This window comes from Anoplolepis gracilipes, chromosome 1 (genome assembly GCF_047496725.1).
Source record: "Anoplolepis gracilipes chromosome 1, ASM4749672v1, whole genome shotgun sequence".
In the NCBI taxonomy this organism is placed as follows: domain Eukaryota; kingdom Metazoa; phylum Arthropoda; class Insecta; order Hymenoptera; family Formicidae; genus Anoplolepis; species Anoplolepis gracilipes.
In genome coordinates, this window is record NC_132970.1 from 10,099,791 (window position 1) to 10,122,579 (window position 22,789).

Consider the following 22,789-nt stretch of genomic DNA (forward strand, 5'->3'; position numbering starts at 1 on the left):
TTTTAATTAAAGTGTTTTTTAAATCTATTTATATATAAAAATACAACCAAATCCAGTATTTAATGAAAATAATTATGATAATGATTAAGATAACGATGTTATTAATAATAATTTTAACATACCAGACCTGATACTTTTGATGTTGAATAATTGATAATTTTAAAAAGACTAAAATTATATGAATATAAATGTTTAAATAGTAATACATTATAAGTTAAATATAAAGAATAATACAGAGTGGCAAAATAGTTAAGTATTAAAAACAATAATTTAATAAAATATTAAAGAAACCGATAGATAGTAAAATTAATTACATTTTTAATTATAATATTGTATATACAAAATATCATTTATAATTATATATAGTTATAGTAATAAAACTCACCTCTTAAATACGTATTTAATCTTTCTCCTGACAAGATAATGGACTTTCTACGACATAAAATGGTATCTCTGTATCCTATTGTCGTACAGAGATATCGAACATTCCACGAATGTGCAATTGTGGAGCTAGAACTTTAATTACTAAGGCATATTTTTCAAATTTGGAGTAAAGAAAGATTTTAAGGTGGATTTTAAAATGTACTTTAAATGTGATGTAGTCAAGATGTTGAGGAATACAAAATGAAAGATTGATTTAATAAAATAAGAGAATAAGAAATATTTATATACAAATATTAATTAAAAATTTATTGGTTTTTATACAAAAATATATTAATTGCGTTAAATTTCCTTTAAGTTTATTGTTATAAAACATGAACAATCATGTATTAATGTATCAATCCTATTACGTGAAATGTCTAATAAAATACTGAATATTTGCTAAAATAACAAATTCTAATACATGGTGCTTTTGAAATTTTATACATACAACTTTTAAATCATGTGCAGCTACTTAAACATGATCTTATTAATATTTTAAGTTTTATTCATCTGGTGAAATATTTTATTACATTGAAATATTTTATTACAAATATAACGTTATTTAAAACCATATTCATAAATACCGTTCTATATTTGTAGAAGTTGTTAGTTGTTTTTTTTTGTTTAACATCATCAAACAGTATATCATTAATATGCTAACAAAGACTTTTGATTTCAAGAATCAGGATATTACCGATAACAATATAAGCAGAAAAGAAATCATCAAGACTATAATGGTTGGCATTTTATGCGTACCATTACTACATCTTGAATTATCAAATTCTCGTGGCATCCTTACATTTTCATTCTCTGATATCCAATTCAGATAGTAAAAGATGTCTGTATATACACTCCAGGGAGCTTTGGCCTCCCGCAACCAATGCCGAAACAAACGATACCGGTTAAAATACCATTGTAGACCATCCCACCGCCAGAATCAGCCTGGAACGTTCGAAAAAAAAAAAAACAAAGTATACAGTAAGATAATTTACAAATTACATAGATTATAAATGAGAGAATGAGCATTACATGGCACGCGTCTCTTCCTCCTTCCAGGTAGCCGGCGCAAAATATTCTCGCTGGCAAATCTGTTTCGTTTACAACTAGTTCACGACATTCTGTTATTGATCGAATGGGCAGATCTACATACATCAAGTTATTGGATACTCTCCAATACTGAAATATTTTTTCTAGTTGAAAATAATTGTTCAACAATTTAAGAAATCACCGCATATATATACTCACCTTGTTTCTAATACCGAATCCTGACACTTGACAGAGAGTTTCCGGTACAATGGGGTTTGTCGGTAAAGGAACACTATAAACTTCTGGAGTGAATTCAAAGGGTGCCGATAGCTATGAAAACCAAACATGTATTATTATTTGTATTTTAAAAGTCACGAGAACATTAAATCAGGTTGTAAAACGATATAACATAATCGTACTTGTGAAACGGCAACATCGTTTTGTAAAGTATTCAAAATAAACTCCGGATAAATTCTAAATTCTGTCACACCCCTCTCTTGTCTCGTCGCAGTATTCTCATTTAGCTTTAGCACTCCTCCGACCACGATAATCTCCCGTGGTGAAATAAGGGTACCATTGCTATATAATTAATTAGTAGTATTACTTCAATTTCACTATAATTTATGATTAATATTAAATACTCTTTTTAAGCTCATACATTAACGTACATGAATAGATTTATTGATTATTCAATGTTTCGCTATAAAAATATTGTACTAAAAGATTAGTATATAGATAAAATATATAAAATATATAAAATAGATTAAAATATATTAAATTAATCATCATTAATTTGTCATAAAATTTTGTATTTCCTACAATGTGCAAAGTTAGTACAGAGAAAATGAAAGAAACGCAAAGTCCACAACGGTTTTAAAAATAATATAATAATCTATAAGCGTGTATATTTAAAATTTCGTCAATGATTAAGATAGTTATTTAAAATTTCACTGGGTTATACATACCGATACATACAGTGCGCTGCAGTAAGTACCGATTTGATGCTAATAATGCTTCCGCCACAGAAATGGTGTCCAATCCTAGTATGCATCAGAGAAACCTGAGAAGATGTTTACCTCTCAGATTCATGTTAAATTAATAAGGTAGGTAAATATTACCTGATGAGGAAATTGTCTAGAAGCTGCCTTTGTCCCATTAATTATACGGCTATTTAAATTAAGCCGCATTGACTTCACATTATGATAGGTAGAAATTTCCATGAAACTTGTCGAGCCTGATGCATAAATTATTGTTATTATTACCATTAACAATGCATATGGCTTCATGCTGTGTCTATCGCCATAAATAAAATTTAAATTGTTTAACAGCAAAAGGATTCATTGATAGAACAGAATTCATAACAATTTCAAATTATATTGCAATGCATGAATTATTTAATGCATTACTCGCCGCGGGCGTATAAACTACGTTCCGGAGTATATGGTCGGCGGTAATTATCGGCCAGTTAAGTGAAAAATTAATTAACCGTTGTAATTTTACCCAAGCGTGAGTAATCTCCTATCAATCTCACTCTCATTGTGCAGTACTTTGCGCATATTTTGATTCGATTATACATATTAATGTAGTATGCTAAAATTATCTCTCATCGTGGTCCACAGCAAAATCTCATTGGTTTTCAAAAACGGAAATAATCAGAAACATTGCTTTTTAGCGATTCACAAATTCTAAATCACTTGGTGCACGTTGGTGCAGTTAGGTATAGAGCTTTTTTCACACTTATCATGAAGACACGAAAACGTAAGAAACACCAGTGTCAGAAATAACACAGACCGCATTGTTTTTCATTCACAAAAATTCACTTAATCGTTGTCGAAGAGCAACTGTTCCTTATATATGGCAGTGTATGAAGAAATTTGTTATCAGATTGATGCTAAGCATAGGTTTTTATCGTAGTTATGTTATCGGTTATCCGTTACTATTTTCGGTTGAGATCCACATTGATCAATATAACATTTTTCTCCGTATGTATTCGTGCAATCTCCTGTTTTATTGTTATCATACTTTGAATTTTTTTTCAACTGTTTTACAATTGTTATAACGTTACATATATATCTCTCACTGGTCAAACTTTTATTTTTGCGATAAATTTCACTGGAAAATTTTCTTTATCCACATTTTTCTTTCTCTAAGAATTTTAATAACTTATTTATTAATCAGTGTGCGTGCGTGCGTGCGTGTATATATTTTTATTTAATTGTAGAAAAGTAAGATACAATGTTTTTAACTATGTTATATTAAATTAATATAATAAATATTCTATAATATTCTATTAATTAATAAATATTCTATAATAAATCATAGAAATAAAAGGAGTTCTGATAAAAAAATTAATTCGTAGAAAACCTGGTCATCACCTATGCAAAATTTCAGTATTATTGTTTTAAATAATGATCAAATGTCGAAGGAAAAGGAGAGACCAAAGAAAGAAGCCACAAATACGACAATTCTTGTGTGTGTAAAATCGTTGAAATTATGAGGTAGGTGAGTGGAAATACCTTAGAATTGACAGAATTTTTGAACTCGTATTTGAACAGGACAGTAGATCGAGATATCGGACACTGATAGAGGCGATTTCGGGATAATGAAATTCCAGAATAAAGGCTATTTCCAGTCAACTGTAGCGGCCGACTGTAAAATATTCTACCTAATATGCAAAGTAGTCGATAACCTGGAATTTAGTTCAGACGTAACTTACACAGAATATCGTTGTTTCTAACACTGTGTGTTAAAAGATCAGCTGCCATTGACAAGAAAAGAGATAAGAAACAGCAAATAACTCGTGACCCTTTCACACCTAATAGGATACATATATGTATATACAATATGTGTGCGCGTGTAAATAACATAAAATTATACGTTAGATAAGACAAATGAACAAATATAAATTTCACTGGAAAATTTTCTTTATCCACATTTTTCTTTCTCTAACAATTTTAATAACTTATTTATTAATAAGCGTGCGTGTCATCTTCTTATTAGTATATCTACTTGATGTGAATATATTTAACAAAGTGTAATAAGTAATAGAACAACACTTTATGTATCGACAGTGAAACCTAAATTATTTCCATTTTATTGTCATAAAACATAACAATTTGCATATGTTGTTCAAACTATCAAACCTCTTAAAAAAAATGGCGTAAAGAAAATCTGAAATAATTTATTTCAAATCAATACTCAAATTTTTACATCTTTAATATTCAATATTTTGCTATTCAAAATTCTGTCAAAATATATAGAATCTTATATTTTTATAAGAAGTTATTTAATAGCATTCCTGAAACGCAAATATTTTTTTATACTCGCTGATAATTCAAAATTTATTTTCTATATTTTATCTTAAGAAAAACCCATTTGACAGATCTGGACGAGAAATTTCGATATATACATTAAAAATACTCTTGCATAACCAAATATTCCATATAGCTAAATCATCACATTATCACATAGTGTCTTAAGCTATTCTTAGCACGTAAAATTCCTAGAACGAGAATCTTGTCGCTCTTGCTAGTTTCCTGGCAACTTGGTCGGCACTTGGTCCGACAATCGTCTCCTATCGCAAGTTCTGTGTCGGTGCATAAAACGTGACAGGCTGCTAGACACGTATACACATCTCTCTGCACGCGTGTCGCGACATCGCAAACGCTTGAAGATTACTCGTATGCACATACGCATCGACGTACGTATGTACGCAGGTGGCGGAGCGCGTATGCGACGATACGAGCCTTGTACGTGACAGGGACGACGAGTGGGCGTGACGTGTACGTACACGCGTTACACGCATTCCTTGACCGGTTTCTACACCGCGAGGCTCCTCGAGGATCAGGCGAACATCCTAAGATGGAACATGTTCCGTCGATTCGAAATCATGCTCCGTTTTTCTCCACTAGTGCATCATGCTGTTGTCGCTGTTTTACATTTCTGTAAAGCAGACAACAAACGATAATGGTGATAAAATTGGATTTATATTGGAGCAAAAATCGAAGCAAAAATTTATATCTAAAATAATACATACATAATTATTTAATTACAAGTATGTTTTCTTAAGAGAGTGACAATTAATATTACTAACATTATTAACAGATATTTTGATTATATAATATAATACTCAGAAAATTTTAATTTTGTGAACTTTTTACGCTACGTTATAATAATTCGTCATCTTCGAATTACTTGCAGATGATTATTTTTTAAATGAAGAAGAAGTAATCAATCAATTATCGGAATTCAAATTAAATGTAACATTCATCATTGTTTATTTAAAATAAGTGATAAAACGCTACGATATAGTAAAAGATAAAAGTAAAACATAAAAAGATAAATATAATAAAAACTATAATTACACCAATTCTCTCGAATAGAGTATAGTGTAAAGGTATAAGAGATAAAAGTAAAAGAGTGAAAGCATAAAATATATATATATATATATATATACATATATATAATATTCTATCTATGTACTAGAAACATGCAGAGAAACATATCGATATGGTCAATGAAAAATAAAGTTTAAAGAAAACAATGGAAAAAATTGCATTAAAATGTACGTGTCAAATGCATCTCTTTTGATGTGTTTTAGATGCTTTAGATTTTTGTTTTTTGTATTTCTCGTGTATATAATATTATGTTTTGTCGCGCGTGTGTCGGCCCATGCACGGTGTTTCTCCACGTGCGCGCAATGACGTGTGGTTTGGCGTCGATCGTGGAGCAGGCCAGTTCTCGGGGACCCCCTGGCATAGGGTAACAGCATCCCGAGGAATCTGCCCGCGTCCGGACGGGCGGTCCAGACGCACTCGCGACTCACCTCCCACCGTCTTATGCGCTCCTCTTGAAAGGGGAGCGCTGCGGAGTGGCCGCTCCGCGCATCACTGCGCCCCACTATTCTTCCACGCACTCGCAAACCGCGTACGTACGAACGCGGCGCGCGCCGGAGGCTGACTCGATTGTGGTCACCTTATTTTTCTCTCCCACATTGCATAATTGCAGATTCGAATCATTTCTAGGTTCAATTTTATGGCCGTCGTCTATAAATACGAGAGCATCATCTATCTTATATACAATTATTATAATTTTGTGTCTTTGAATTAATCCTTGATTTTTTCATTTCTCTTGTTTATACATATATTGCAATGTACGAGTGTCTCATCATATATTTGTTTCTATTTCCTGTCATTTTGATTTCATTTTGAATTATTTTGTATTTTTTTATGGTTGAATAAAAAGATCTATTCCTGGATAATAAATTATAATTAAACGAAAAGAGTGACTCATTATATTAATGAGAGATAAAAAAAGAGAAAATAACTATTTCGCTCCTTAATTATAAAACAAATCTTCTAGGAATAAGTAAAATATCACAAATTTCATAGGCTTTGATCATCTGTATGTAAAGAAAACCAATATGTACTTTGCGATTAAATGAATGAAAGAAATACCTCTCGAAAGACTAAACTATTTTAATTACTCAACACAGAGTCATTGCGAAATAGTTATCCGAATGCACATTGTATATATACGGGCAGGAGAGACAGTTCGAATTACGTGCATCTCTATACATATATAAGAGACATGAGACTCTTTCATGTTCCTGACAACCTATTCGCGTGGAGTTCATTGGTACGTTTCCACGGTGCTCCGTGCTGTAGCACCCGATTCGACCGAATGCGAATGGCGAATGACCTACAAACTTGTTATCCTCCTTTCTCTAGCCACGGTATGTGACTGTCTGAATGTTCATAATCTCCCAGTAGACGGTCGACTCTAGTCGATCGACAAAAGTATCTCGCTATCTACTGGTCGGACAATCCTCGAAGATTCTCTCGTAGACACAGCAGAATACGAGAGGCATTCTCGTTTAATTTAGTATCTACCGTCAAAGGAATATCGTTACGTTGTGATATATATTTCTCTATCGTCGCTTTTGTTAATCTTGAAACATAAAATCCAATTTATTTATTACAAGATAATTAATTATAAGTTCGCGTTCACGGTTTTTATAATCTTCTCGGTCTTTTCAATTCCTTTTTTATTTCTGGTCTTAGGCAGAAAAAATAATTAGAAATAATCAGAAAAATAATGCATCTCTAGTTTAAAGATTGAAGATACATTTGTCAAAAGGTCAATGAAAGTTAATGTGTATACAATGTAATATACAATGCGTGTTAAAAGATTTGAAATAATTCAGCCGAAGACATGAATTAGTAACAAGTAATATACGCCACTTGAAACGCGTATTGATCGAATATTGCACATATTTCTTTCCATTATGTCTGTACATACATATGTCACATAAAAAAATTGATTGTCCAGACTAAATTTGCTAATAATTATTTAGTTGCACTAAAAAGGTTTAGTTTCAACTTAACTATACTTTTTTAGTGTAACTAAATAATTGTTAGTAAATTTATAATCTTTATAATACAATCAATTTTTTTCAGTGCATTTTAATTGTTTCATATGATTGTGTGAATAAAACGATTAATGGAGTTGGAATGCGAGAAATTTTTAGCACGTATAATGGTTTTATACACGTGCGATATAATTTATGTATCATCAAACTGAAGCAGGAATATTTATATAAATTAATGTTTAAATGTATAATTATAAAACAAATTAATAGCAAAATATATAAGTTTAAAGTTGATCAAGTTACAAATTTTTATGCCTTCTTTTATAGAGGAACGTATTTAAGAATACGTTTTTTTCAGATATTTTATATATTTTAAACTGGTCTCTTTTTTTGACGTTGTATCGAAATATATATATATATATATATAAATTCAAAATATTCAATTAATTAATATTTATATTTAATACGTATTAATAAGAATTTATTTTATTTGTGGCCAAATATTTTAAATTAATCTCTCTTTTATATTTTGCTATTGTATTGAAATATCTAAGATATTTCAATAAGTAAAGCAAAATTTCTTATTGCCGTAATTTATCAATCATTTCAATGCGTATATAATATATTATATAATTACTAATAAAATTAAAACTGTTATATCTGTTTTAACGATTTAAAGTTTCCTGCATACAGAACGCCAATCAATAATTTATCAATTTTTCATGAAAGTGCAAGATTGCAAAATTCTATGCACGGGAGAGCTATTACTTTTTAATACATATGTATGGAAACGATATAATGATAAGAGGATTTAATATAAAATATATTTCATATAAATTTTGCAGATCAAGTATTTTTTTTTTTTATAAACCGGGTATAATGCATAATGGATGGAATATATATATGTAGATGCTGTTTTTATAAAAAGTTTGTCAAATCAGATTTTTAAACGTTATTAACAAAGCTTTGTTAAAATAGAGTACAAAATAACGATATAATTACGATAAGATATAAATACGATAAAATTGTTGCTAAAGAAAGATTGCGTCCGCAAACATTAATTGAAATATTCATAGACGTAATTTCCAGCGTTTTCGCTCGAAGCACATGTTGTGTAACATGATTTATAGTAATATTCTTGTCAAGGTGAAGAGACTTATGCATCAATTTGCGCCGTACGCTTTGCTCACTCATATGCTTATTCAAATGATTTACGCTCGATTCCAAAGCGCGTAGCTAACTTGTGGTCGAAGTTTCGATATGTACGAGAAAGAGAGAGAGAGAGAGAGAGAGAGAGAGAGAGAGAGAGAGAGAGAGAGAGAGAGAGAGAGAGAGAGAGAGAGAGAGAGAGATTCGCTCTATCTTAAGAACGTCTATTTTTATACCGGCGGAGCGAGACTGATCTCGCCGCCATCTGTGAAGCGGTAGCTTGACACGCGGACTTGGGTGCACTTGTACACGACCTCGACTCCAGATTTGTGTTCTAGAAGGAATGGATGATTTCAATGGTGTGCACGGCAACAGGTATTTTTCTTTTGCGTACTAGGTCGCATTGATTAATGTCGTTTCCGGTCGATTCCATGCCAATTCTGCGTTATCTCAGCTGCGTGATCCACTGACAGATTTGTCTCGATTGTGGTGGTGATGTGTACTCTCAGTGTGTCCTGGAATGTTATTGCTTCTGTATCTCTTTACTGTGTTTTGCAGTTTTATCTGTGCGCAATTTTGTGAAGAATGTGAACAATGATCCCTTCGAGGAGTGATGGTCGTACGTTTATTATCAATATCAAGTTGAGCTTCAACAAGAGAAATCAGTATCGTGCAAAAAAGAAATGTTATACATTTGCTTGTATATTTTAACAGGTGAAAATCTATTGTAGTCATTTTAATATGTCAGTTAGGATATTTATTTGACATTTTGTTTATCGATAGGTATACACATCAGGTTTAGTCACTCATATTTTTGGAATATATCATAAAGAACTCAAGAATATAATAGCACAGTATACATATCTGGCGGTAGAGCCTCAAGCAATATGCCTTCTACTTGTGGCGATATGGTTGATATGACTGGTAATTATAATTTAACTACATTGTTATATTATGTTACTACTTCAATGTAACAGCTGTACAAATACTCTTAACATATAAGAAGACAATCCTGTATAGCTGCTTCACAATCAGGCGTCATGGAAGGCATTTCCAGTACAGATAGTGTTGGAACACACAGTGACATATCAGGACATACAACTGTACCAGGAAGACCCAGGATGGATGTGGCTTGTGTCTTGGATTTGCAACAACCGGAACATCTTGCTCAGCGAAAGAAAGCGTTAGACGAAGTTAGACAAGCCTGCAATTTGGTCAATGCCAATATACATCATATTCAGGTATACTTTTTCGATAATTCAATTATTTAAATAATAACAAATCAAATATTTTTGAATTGAAATTAAAATATGATATTTTGAACTAAATTTCAAAATGTCATGAAAGCAAAAAAGGAACTTGTAATGTGTATAAATTTTATAATATTCCTAAATCTAGACTAGTTTCAAAATAATCATGTCAGAAGTCAATATTAAATTCAAGTCAAGATGCTTAAAAATGAATATGTAAATAAAAATATATACAAAAAGAATTTATTTGGAATCTTATATATCTTTTATCTTATTTAATTTTGTATATATTTTTTTTTAGTTTGAAAAGCTCGATTTTGGTGAAACTAATGTGTTGGATACATTTTATAATGCCGATGTGGCAGTTGTTGATTTAAGTATTCAATTGCAACAATCTGCATTATTTTATCATCTCGGTGTTAGAGAAAGTTTTGGAATGAAGGAAAACATATTGCTGTATAATGATGTAGATACAGAGGCTACAATTAGGCTTAAGGTATGTATACATTAATATTCTTCATTATTTCTAAAATATAGATAAAAATGACATTTATTACTAAATGCTGAGCGTAATAATATAGTGACAGTAACACACATTAATGACCTTGGCTATTTATTACACTTAGAATGTACTTTGTAACAATGATCTCAATTAAAGATCTTGTAATAGATTGGTCAATACAAGTGACTGTATTATTGTAGCATATTATATATAAGCAGTTATTTCCTAAACATTTGACATTGAAAATTATTTATATTTCTTTTTCTCTATTTTTGTCATACAAGAATTATTTTGTATATCTTTATATACAATGTAAAAAAAATTATATAAATTTTAATATTTTTAGAAAAATATAAAAACTCCATTTAATCAATAATTGTAGAATATATATTAGCACCAATAATTTATGAAAATTGAAAAGAACAAGTACTGATCTTTATCTCACATATTTCGCTTATTTATTATTACACACAATTATTTTAAATAAATTAATTTTATATTAATTAATATTATTTCATATTAATTTTATATTAAATAATATAAAATAATATAAAATGAATATAAAATTATATAAATATAATATTAATTTATATTTATATAATTTTATATTTATTTTATATTATTTTATATTTATATTTACATATTTAATATATTTTAAAAATTATCTTAAATATATTGATTATTAATTAACAATTTATATAATTACTTCTTTATTGATTCAACTTTCTGTGGAACTGTTGTCATTTAAATAAAATGATTGTGTATCCTTATCGTCGGCAACAAATATTAGAACATGTTACACACCGGATGATACTCGACGTTGAACTGCCACAGGCTAAACGTAATTGGTATCATTAGATGAAACGATATCCGTGGCTGTCAGGCAAGCACCAAATATGTAATTCCGCTCGATATGGAGTAGAAAAACATGAGCTCATGATCTTAATATAGCAGTTACTGTCGGTGCTAGCCGATCGCGCGCAATTGTCGGCAATCACTCGATACGACTTGTCACTGATACATGTGCGTTCGATTTCTATACTGCATTCATGTTAATTCTATTTACAATTATTATATTAAACAATTTATTCCAATTGAATAAATTAGAATAAAAAGAAGAGGATGACATTTGAATGTGTGTTAAAAGTTAGTGTAACATATATAGTTATTAAATAAAGGATTGCAAGTAGCATACTGTGGAAACTAAATTCAATTATTAGTCAAGATTAATCATGCTGATAACAATACTTAAGATATGTTATATAAGAAAAATACAAGTGATTAATTATGTCATTTTTAATCAGTGTTTTTTATTTACTTAATAAAAAGAAAGGCAAAAAATTTTTATAAAAAAATTTATATTTATATTTATATTTTAATTAATATATATAATAATATTATATAAAATATATCTTTACAGTTATCGTGTGGCAGCTACACATTTGTTTCATATCGTGTTGTGGAATCATGTGGTTCATGTGTAGCTACTAACCCAGCAACCAGTAGAATTACAGGTGAAGAGGCGATAGATCCCAAACAACATCTTACTTTGAAACTCAAGAAATTGTTTCAAGATGTGGAGATACAATCAAAGTAAGCAAGTGTGAAAATATTTTATAAAACTTTTTCATATAAATAAAAATTTGATTATATCATAAATTTTTTAATTAATTTTTTGTCAATGTGTCAAAATGATTAGAATAAAACTTTTTTAGTATTAATGAAAAATATTTTTGTTAAAAATATTCCAGAGCACATATGAAGGAGAAATTTCTAGCAGATCTGCGCAAGGCGCGCGAGACATATTCTGGAGAGGAACTCTCTAGAGCTTTGAATAACATGCGTAAACGTTTAGATGATCCAAATGTCTTATCAGGGGAAGTTGTTTTAAATGTGCTCATTTCATTTCGGGAAATACAGGTAAAATATTAATAAATTAATAGTATTTTAATAGTATTTTTTAATAAGAACTATGATTATATACTGTTAAAATTGGCATTTATATGTATATAGGATTATGATGCAATGGTACAATTGGTTGATGATTTAAGAACCATACCAACTCACAAAAATTATATAAATACTCCAGCTATAAGATATTTGTATGCATTTGCTTTAAATCGACGAAACAAAGAAGGTGATCGAGAAAGAGCACTAAAAGTCATCGAAAAAGCGTTAGAGAAGAAAGAAAATCATGTTCCAGATATGTTGTGTTTATGTGGAAGAATATACAAAGACAAATTTGTAGAGAGCAGACATACGGATCAAGAAAGTTTAAAGAATGCGATCCACTGGTATAGAAAAGGCTTTGAGGTATAATATACATGTATAAAAGCTATCTAAATTATTGTGCATTTCTGTTAATAATAAATGCATGTATTTAATTGTTATTGTTGTATATTCAGGTTCAACCTAATGAATATGCTGGTATAAATCTTGCTACTTTATTGGTCATAGCTGGAAATGAATTCTCTAAGAGTGAAGAATTACAACACATAGGAATGGTATTAAATAATTTAATTGGCAAGAAAGGCAGTTTACCGAGCTTAAAGGATTATTGGGACGTAGCGACATTTTTTGAGATTAGTGTTTTAGCAGAAGATTATTCAAAAGCAATACAAGCAGCCGAATGTATGTTTAAATTAAAACCACCAAATTGGTAGGTATATGAGCAATGAAATTGTGTGTGTTCAGTGAAAAAAACATATTAAGATTTAAGATTTAAAAAAAAAAACCAAATTGTGTATTTGAATTATTTTAATATTATTGAATTACTTTGATTAAAGTTCTACATTAATCTTTAGGTATTTAAAATCGACAATAGGCAATATATCACTGATAGATAGATTTCGTAAAAAAAATGAGGAGGCTGAAATTGCACCGGAGGAACAAATATTTAGTTTTTGGATGGACTACTTTGTCGAAGCTACAAAGGCGGAGGTTGGCGATAGTATACGGTTTCCAGTAAGTTTATAAATGGAATCGTTCTACTGAGGATCCAGTTCCCAATTCGGGAGATTATGGCTTATAGTTATATATTACCAATCCAGCTTACTTCTATACATTTTGGGTCAAAGTAAGAATAATACAAAACTGCTTTTAGAGCAGATTTATGGGTTCACTCTTAAAAAGAACATCAACTTCCCATTTTAACCATTTCTGTAGTAAAAACGCTTAAATACAATGTTCTTATTAGATTTTAGTGTTGGAACCAACCAAAATCTTAATGCCGAGTTATGTGAACGTAAACCTTGGCGCAGAGGAGAAATCTATACAAATTTGGAATTTGTGTTTGGATAATATGAAAAATAACTGTAAACAAGTTCATGATTGGTTATTTACTGCAAATATGATACGCAGTGTGAGTTTGTACAAGAGAGACGAAAGATGCCTTTTCTTATACGTTCATCAAAATTCGGATGATTTTCAAATGTACTTGCCATCGGTACAATGTAGACAAAGATTTTATGATCTGATCTTAGAAATGACTAGGGATCAGGAAGGCATGGTTACAGATTTGGATGCTTACATGACTGATGATTGCATGAAGGTTTTTATATAATTATTTAATTATTATTTTTATCAGATGTTTTATATAATTTTTAAAATTTAATGAGATATTTGTGTCTTTATAGTTCGAATATGAATTAGATGATCAAAATAAACGTACAATTCTCGGCAAAGGTACATATGGGGTGGTATATGCAGCACGCGATTTGAATACGCAAGTCAGGATTGCGGTAAAAGAAATTCGTGAACGAAACTTGGGCGATGTACAGCCTCTTCATGAAGAGATTAAATTACACAGCCAATTAAGACACAGAAATATCGTCCAATATTTGGGATCAGTAAGTGAGGATGGATATTTCAAAATTTTTATGGAACAAGTTCCTGGAGGTAAGAAAGAATTAATAAGCGTAACACTTGTATAAACGACATATATAAATATCGATTGTTCTTATAATTTTAGGAAGTTTATCAGCTTTGCTAAGATTGAAATGGGGTCCTTTAAAAGAAAATGAATCAACTATCTCATATTACACTAAACAAATGTTGGAAGGTCTTAAATATCTCCATGATCAAAAAATAGTTCATAGAGATATAAAAGGTACATAATTATAATATACGTTTTATACTTGTTTATTTTTAATGTACAGTATTTTTTTTTTTTACTTATATATAGTACGTATATTTTACATAAATAAAATTGTATGATATAGGCGATAATGTATTGGTAAATACATATAGTGGAGTAGTAAAAATATCTGATTTCGGTATGTCGAAACGTTTGGCTGGCTTATGCCCAAGTACAGAAACATTTACCGGAACATTACAGTACATGGCACCAGAAGTTATTGACAAGGGTCAACGTGGGTATGGTGCGCCTGTAAGTTTATGTTTTGTTTAATATTTTGTTTTGAGAATTCACAAGATAAAAAAGCTGTACTTTTTTGTCATCAAAATAATAATCATAAATTTTTCCTTTAGGCGGACATTTGGTCTTTAGGTTGCACAATAGTTGAGATGGCAACTGGAAAGCCTCCATTTATCGAACTAGGCTCTCCACAAGCAGCTGTTTTTAAAGTAATTTAAATATTAACAAACACGTAATTATAACTTGGCAATGAGAGCCATGCGCGGATGTTAATGCGTAAAATTTCTTTAGAAATTAATTCTTTCGCGTTAACATTCGCGCATGGCTGTCTCATTGCCAAGTTTATAATTACGTGTTTGTAAATATTGGAGCCTTATATATTTCGAATTATTAAAATAGTAAATATTTTTTTGAATGTTATTGTATCTAACAAATATATGTGTTCTTCTTATAGGTAGGGTATTACAAAATACATCCCGAAATACCGTCAGAGTTATCTGAAAGAGCGAAAAGTTTTATATTACGCTGTTTTGAGCCAAATCCTGATATAAGAGCCACTGCTGCAGAACTGTTGGAGGATCCATTTCTTAATGAGTAAGTAAATTTAAAGCACAGTATTACAGGAAGCTTTATAAATAATTTAAATCATATAATGCGAAATACTTATTCTTAATAGGAAAAAGAAGAGCAGCAGATTAGCTGCACCACCAGATTTCAGTAGAAGTATATCAGTTCCTGCAGATAGATTGGAACGTTTAGGGAAATGTGATAAAACGAATAATAACCATATCGTCACTGCTATACCTATGCAGACATCTCAATCAGACGATAGGTATTGTAAAAATTTCATTTGTATTACAATGTGTCGTTTTGTATCAGTATTCTTGTATTATGATAATTTGTGACGTTTTCTGTCTTTGCAATGTTATATACATTTATTCGATTTAGTCCATCTGTATCAAGTTTTGATATCAATCTCATTTTTCATGTTGCTGAATAATTGTTAATCGAAAAATCAGCATTGAAATAATAAACAGGAAATGTTTCGATTTATATTACAATGTCAACAAGGCACAACAAATTCAAATTGATGTTTTTACTGTGATGTTCTGAATTATAGTGTACATTATGCATTTTTTCTCTTAAATTATTTTTTTGACCATTAACTGTTGATTATTATTTCTGTACTAAAAAAATATATTATTTAATTTGCAATATTTTGTAACGAGTATAATATGAGAATATGAAAAATGTAATATTCTTTTATGCAAAAACGCATATTGCGAATTGTAACTATAAAATGTTAAATTTAGTGGAGGGTTAACGAAGTCAAGCCCATTGAGGGAACGCAGTCCGGCCCACTTATTATCTCCCATCAGCATGCCTACTGCAACCCTCTCTTTTAACAGGTATGGTTCTAACTCTGGAAATTATTTGTGCAAGAAAAGTATAATCAAAAGTATAATTTATTCATTGACAATGTATTATGTGTAGAAGTAAGATGTATAGATTTATATACATCATCATTTACCATTAATATTGCATATGTAAAATGCTTAATTGTACTGTCTCTTCATAAATTATTTTTTTTGTATAAAAATAGCTATCAAAATGTTATACTACTGAATGTTTAAATGTTGCATAATGTTTCAATTTACAACCCAGTGATGCTTTGTATAAATCATAACCATTATAAGATTCCTTTATGTTTTTGTATAAATGGTATATTATTAATTATATTATATTATTATATATTATATTTATGCAGTTCTTAATTATATATTTATACAAAAAAAACAAACTCTTATTTGCAAACAATAAAAATATATACTACTCATATTTATCATTAATTACATATTACATATACTAATACGTAATTGCCTTGCTAATATCAATTCTGATCATAATAAATGTCATAACATATAAATACTATATTAAAACATAATTTATATTATTAAAGTAATTCTCTAACATTTGATTATTCTACAATCATAGCTTTTTATATAATCTTCTTTAAGTAACAATTTATACTTAAAAAAATAAGTGGACCATTTGAATTAAATTGTCTGGATGTATATATACATATATTATAACAGAATTATTCACATACAACTATTTGTGCCTTATACATTATACGATAATTAAATTATAGTTTTTATTAATTTTATATAAATAATTAAATAAAATATTATCGATATCTCTCTCTCTCTCTCTCTCTCTCTCTCTCATTTATATAAAACTATTTAGATTATAAAATGTTTACCTTTCTAATTTTATTCAATATCTGAGTGCTAATACAATGTTTTACACACTATTACTTAAATTACATAAATTTATATAAGAATTTGCCATGTATAAATGTTGCATCAAAAATGTAGCATGTATCTAATATATAAAACATAACATTAATTTGCTTCTCTTTATATCTTTGTAGTACAATAGGGAATACTCCATCAATAGAAACTAGTGAAAGTGATACAACAGGTGCCTCAATAACACGAAGAAGTTCCTCTGGTGGGCTGTTATCACCAGAAGTTGAATTGGGAGGTAAATATATGCAACGAAAAAAGATATTTTACAAGAAAAAATGATGATTGGAAATTATTTATGAAAAAAAAATCTTAATAAAAATTTGCTTATAATTAAAAAAACGCATTATATTGCACCATTGCAATCATGAACAGATGAATAAATTAAATTATGAGCTATTCATCTGTGCCTCTAGCATTTTAGATGGTTGCTGTAGTATCTAGCATTATTTTATATACTAATTATTTATATTTACTAAATAATTGGGAAAACAGGACAACCAGGACAAAAATCTGGAGAAGAACAGGAAGGCTTTTATTTATTAAAAAAGGATAGTCAAAGACGCATGACATTAACGAGAGTTCTCAATCAAGATGAGGCAAAAATTTGCGAAGTTTGGATGAGAGGTATACATCAAGCAGAGGGACAAACCATGTTGCAGATGGTATTTACTCAGTAATATTATATTGGATTTTAAATAATGTATATATCAACATACTTATTATTTATTACAATTTTAGAGTCACCTGGCGTTGCTCATGCGCGGCTTGAGGGATTTTATAGCAGAGCAAAATCAGGAAGTGATAGTGACTGCTATTCGAACGTTGAAAGAGGAATTGGATTTTGATTCGACCGCTATTAATCACTTACATTTAGCCATTTATTTATTTCAAACGGCAGTAAACGAAGTTCTCAGAATGCACAGTATAAAGCCACATTGGATGTTTGCCTTAGATAATTTAGTGAGAAATGCTGTTCAAGCTGCTATCACCGTGTTATCTCCCGGTGAGTATTTTTTTTATCTTACTGAAACACAGAAATGGATATGCATTTAATAAGTTTTGATATATTCGAAAGGCGAATCGAGAATTAAATCTTGATGATTATCAGAAAAAAATGTTTCGTTTGTTTAACTGATCAGATTCTTATATTTGTACATTATGTGTGGTATATAAACCAGATGTGTGACGTTCGCATATATCTCAAGTGTAATAGACGTGTAGATTATGTTATCATGTCAACTCTAAAAATATCTCGAAGAAAAGTCACCAATAAGGGATCTCGTGAACATTGCATTTAGTCGGAAGGTTACTGCATTCCACTGGAGTTCACACATCTGGTTTAGGCAAATATTTCATTGAAAATCGATAGATATATTCAAATTGAAAAATATTTTAAAATATTTAAAAAATTCGTATTATATGGAATGTGTTTTGTGTTACAAATTGTGTTTAGAATTGGGAGCTAACTTACTTGGACAAGAGCGAGTACAACCTGGCGGTCAAGGACCTGAAGAAGGATCAACGTCTGGAGTATCGACAGTGAATTCTGTAAAATCTCAAAAAACCGCCGATTCTATTGATAATAATAAGTATTGGAAAGAATATAGAGATCAAATGGGAGCACTAAAGATGGAAAATATGAAGTTGCTTCAGGAATTGATAGAAAGCCACAAAGCATATCAGACATTATTACAACAGGCTCTCGAAGAGCAGAGAGTCCAAGTTAATACGTTGACGCATTTGTGTGAAAATATTAATAAGAGAACAGCAAGACAAGAATCTGGGTACGAAACAAATAATTATTTTATTTATTGCTGCAATGTGCATAAATTATACATAGTAACATTATATTCAATTTGTTATAAGTATAAAAATAATAAGTATACAATTATAAAAGTATAAAAATATATTTTTAATATACATATATATATATATATATATATATATATATATATATATATATACATGATCTGTTGCAGTTATAATTCTTGCGTCTCGCCAAATATATCTCAGCAATCAACATTCTTAACAATTACTGATACACATAACAGTACTACTTCACATCCAGATATGGCTCTTGTCGATTGGTTAAGAAATCTTCAGATAGATGATACATCGATTGATAGGGTAAGCAGTTCATTTTATATATTTTATATATTATTTATTCTATATATTTTATATACGATATTTATGAATGCGGTTTTTTTTATGTTCTTAGTTCTTATATGAGGAATATACACTGGAAGATATCTTATGTCATATTACACGAGACGATCTTCGCAAGCTAAATTTAAGGTAAGCAACAAGTCTTTCTATAATTCTATATTTAATAATAGCTTACAGATAAATATTTTCAATTAATAGCATTAAATATCTTATATAATTTTAGGGGAGGAATTGAACTCAGGATATGGCAAGCCATACAGAAATATAAAAATAATCATGAAAAATAATGGAAATTAAATTCTAAAAATTAATGCAATTATATCTATTTTTTGTCACTATTAGTGAGAGAGTATCAGTAGCTGAAGTTTTAAGCAGAGTAAAAAATATTTGTTTCGCGCGCGTAATAAAATCGTTTAATTTATCACAAAATAAAAACAATGCTATAAATTAATCATATATATGCTACAATATTATGCTGGACATAAATCGAACTTCTACAGAAAAAGAGTTTCTTCTATGACATTATATAATAATAATATTACCTATTTATCTCGTAGTTCCTACAAAAATTGAATCAACATTACTCTTTACAGAATTATATAAGACAACAGCAACAGTTATATAAGAAATTTGATGATGATTTATGTTAACAGAATGTATTATACTTGAGTGTGTTTTACTACAGATTTTAAATTTGCCAAAAGTTTCATACTATTAGAATATAAAAAATTAATATTTTTATATATGGAATGTATTTTATACATTATAAATATTCTTATTATGAAAAATTTTGTAGCTTTGATTTTAAAATTTAATATTTAAAAATCATCAACTTTAAGAAAATTATTTTTACACATATTTAAAAAGAAATAACAGTAACAAAAAGTTGAAACTATATATATATATATATATATATATATATATATATATAAATGTGAGAATCTTTCTCTCTTATTGATAATACATCCGATATATTTTTTCTATTCTAAAATAAAATGTCCTATGCAACAAAAGTTAACATATAGATTCTTCCAATAATCGGTAATACAACTGATAAATCACGAGATAAATAATATATATTTGCTAAATAAAAGCAGCTTACTGCCAATAAAAAATTTCGATTAAAAATGATTCATATTTTCACAAAAGAGTAATAATTTTATATAACATTTGTTTATTAATAATATTAAGACAATAGTTATGTATATAGCATTTCTCATTTAAACATTTTCATAAATGGGAATACAATTATTTTTAGTGCCTTGTGAAACTCGTTCTAGTACAAGAAAAGTTATTTAATACATATAGTATATATATACATATGTAATGTATTCACAAGCGATTATGTGAAATAATTACATCTTATGTTCTCAAAGAGCAAAATTTTACTTGCACAGAACATATACTAAATCTTTACAGTATCGAAACATTAATTGAATGTTTTCGTGTCGATACTTGTTATGTAAATAAGATGCTTTTTTTTCATAGTTTGTAAGAGCTTTATGTTGATTCGTGTTTTGTCGAATAAAGTTCAATTAGATGTAGTCTTCCTTCTAGATTTTTTTTTCTTTTGTAGATACGAATATTTTTATATGACAAAAAATTTCAATCTTTCTTGTATGCAATATTGTAAAGGAAAAATGCGTCTGTATTGGTTGCAATGCATATTATATATCGCTATATATGTTTTGTACAGTTAGTTTTTTAATGTGTGATAGTCGAATTGAATTTAGCAAGTATCTATATAAGATATTTTAATAAATTCGAGAGATTTGATTTCTCGAAAACCCAGTGCCTAACTGTTTTAAAGATATATTGCTTAAGATAGATAAGCTTGATTCAATTGGACTATACATATATTAATGTTGCAATATATGAGCTAACGACTGACGAAATGAATAAAATACTTTCATGTAATACTAATACATTAAAAATTATAGAACTATAATCACGATAATCACGTTTTGGTTGCTTGTTTTCAAATGTTTCTATGATACCAGCCTGTCACAACAATTGAGAAAATAAAATTCAAAACAAGTACCAAAAAAAAAAAAAAAATTATTGTTAACTATTATTGTTTTTACTTACAAAGTAGGATTAATTATTATTGTTGCTCGCGTATGCGACCGTTTGTAATATAAAGTAAAAATGAATAAATATTTATATTATTAAATATAGCTTTAATATACTTTTTTATATATAAAAAAAATTCCCCTTTGTAGAATTAAAAATATATAGATTTCAAAGTGTGCGAAAAATTAAAAATAAATATAAATTTTTTAAAAACAGTTCCATATTTCATGGAAATATTTATTCATTCATTGAAAATATTCCTCTATCTAATCGACCGAACAATATTATTAATGATCTTTTTTTTTCGAACGACGAATTTTGCGAATTCGTCACTCCTAATTGAAATTGGAGGGCAACGGGGCGAGAAAACGTTTTTCGAGGGGAAAAGCAATAGGGGAGGAATGAGTACGTGATCGGCTTTGAGCACGATATTCTTTTCTGTAGGTAACTACCTCATAGAAACTGTGTCATTGATATGGATGAGGTGTTCTCTTCGTCTCTCGTCATGATGCTCCGTTTAAAAGATAAGTCAAATAGATTCGCAACTCGTCGGAGGGTACCGGCTTTTCAGCTCGTCAGCTAAGGTTTCTTTGTTACGTTGGTCGATATCTCAGAAAGTCAATCTAGCGAAAGATAGCGTGTATTGTCACTTTTAATCTGCCACGTTAAAGTGAAAAAATAATTCTTTGCAGTTGTAATTTTTTTTAATTGCATTACTTTTACTTACGCTAGAAAACTAGTTGAAAAAATTCTTAAATTTTAGAAATGGTGTTAAATAATTTTATAATTAATATTGTATAATTTTTTCTCTCTCTATAATTAAATAAATAAATATCAAGTAATTTATCTTAAGAAGAATTACTTTTTAAAAGCTTTGTATTTGTATACGCGCCAAGTATAATATCTTAAGCCATAATTATAAATAATAACAAAATATACATAATGTAAAATGTGATAAAGAGTTTCATAAACACTATTTTATAGCGAATAAACTGCTACTTAAATCACTTTGGGAGAAGAATATTGCCAGAATTACTCGTTTTATGTTAAGAAGAGGAAAGCGTCGAGCAGCTGCAATGGATATTGCAAAAGTTTTCAATCTGTTAGTATTCTACAAGTATTAAAGCGCTGGGCAAGCTCCCG

At 29.2% G+C, this 22,789-nt stretch overlaps 2 protein-coding genes across 6 annotated transcripts; one reads left to right on the forward strand and one right to left on the reverse strand.

The window, feature by feature from the left end:
• Positions 1-1,034: 1,034 nt before the first annotated feature.
• Positions 1,035-4,160, reverse strand: LOC140668717 (trypsin-2-like). 2 transcript variants are annotated; one of them, XM_072897981.1, is made up of 7 exons: positions 3,966-4,160; positions 2,568-2,683; positions 2,415-2,509; positions 1,869-2,028; positions 1,669-1,779; positions 1,453-1,599; positions 1,035-1,365 (listed from the first exon to the last, which is right to left on the reverse strand). In XM_072897981.1, exons 2-7 carry the CDS (start codon positions 2,667-2,669, stop codon positions 1,246-1,248), a joined length of 735 nt encoding a protein of 244 aa, XP_072754082.1. In that variant the 5' UTR covers positions 2,670-2,683; positions 3,966-4,160; the 3' UTR covers positions 1,035-1,245. The 2 variants fall into 2 exon arrangements, with proteins under 2 accessions (XP_072754082.1, XP_072754073.1); XM_072897972.1 differs by lacking the exon at positions 3,966-4,160 and having other exon boundaries at positions 2,568-2,714.
• Positions 4,161-9,752: 5,592 nt separating this feature from the next.
• Ask1 (apoptotic signal-regulating kinase 1) lies at positions 9,753-21,586 on the forward strand. Of its 4 annotated transcripts, none has more exons than XM_072889491.1 (23): positions 9,753-9,892; positions 9,989-10,209; positions 10,520-10,714; positions 12,141-12,313; positions 12,472-12,640; positions 12,734-13,033; positions 13,126-13,379; positions 13,525-13,684; positions 13,917-14,270; positions 14,356-14,617; positions 14,691-14,828; positions 14,941-15,107; positions 15,209-15,304; positions 15,550-15,689; positions 15,772-15,927; positions 16,409-16,504; positions 17,530-17,642; positions 17,900-18,069; positions 18,146-18,410; positions 18,861-19,191; positions 19,387-19,534; positions 19,626-19,702; positions 19,797-21,586. In XM_072889491.1, exons 1-23 carry the CDS (start codon positions 9,856-9,858, stop codon positions 19,858-19,860), a joined length of 4,086 nt encoding a protein of 1,361 aa, XP_072745592.1. In that variant the 5' UTR covers positions 9,753-9,855; the 3' UTR covers positions 19,861-21,586. The 4 variants fall into 4 exon arrangements, with proteins under 4 accessions (XP_072745592.1, XP_072745609.1, XP_072745600.1 ...); XM_072889499.1 differs by having other exon boundaries at positions 9,759-9,892; positions 10,004-10,209; XM_072889508.1 differs by lacking the exon at positions 16,409-16,504.
• Positions 21,587-22,789: the final 1,203 nt, after the last annotated feature.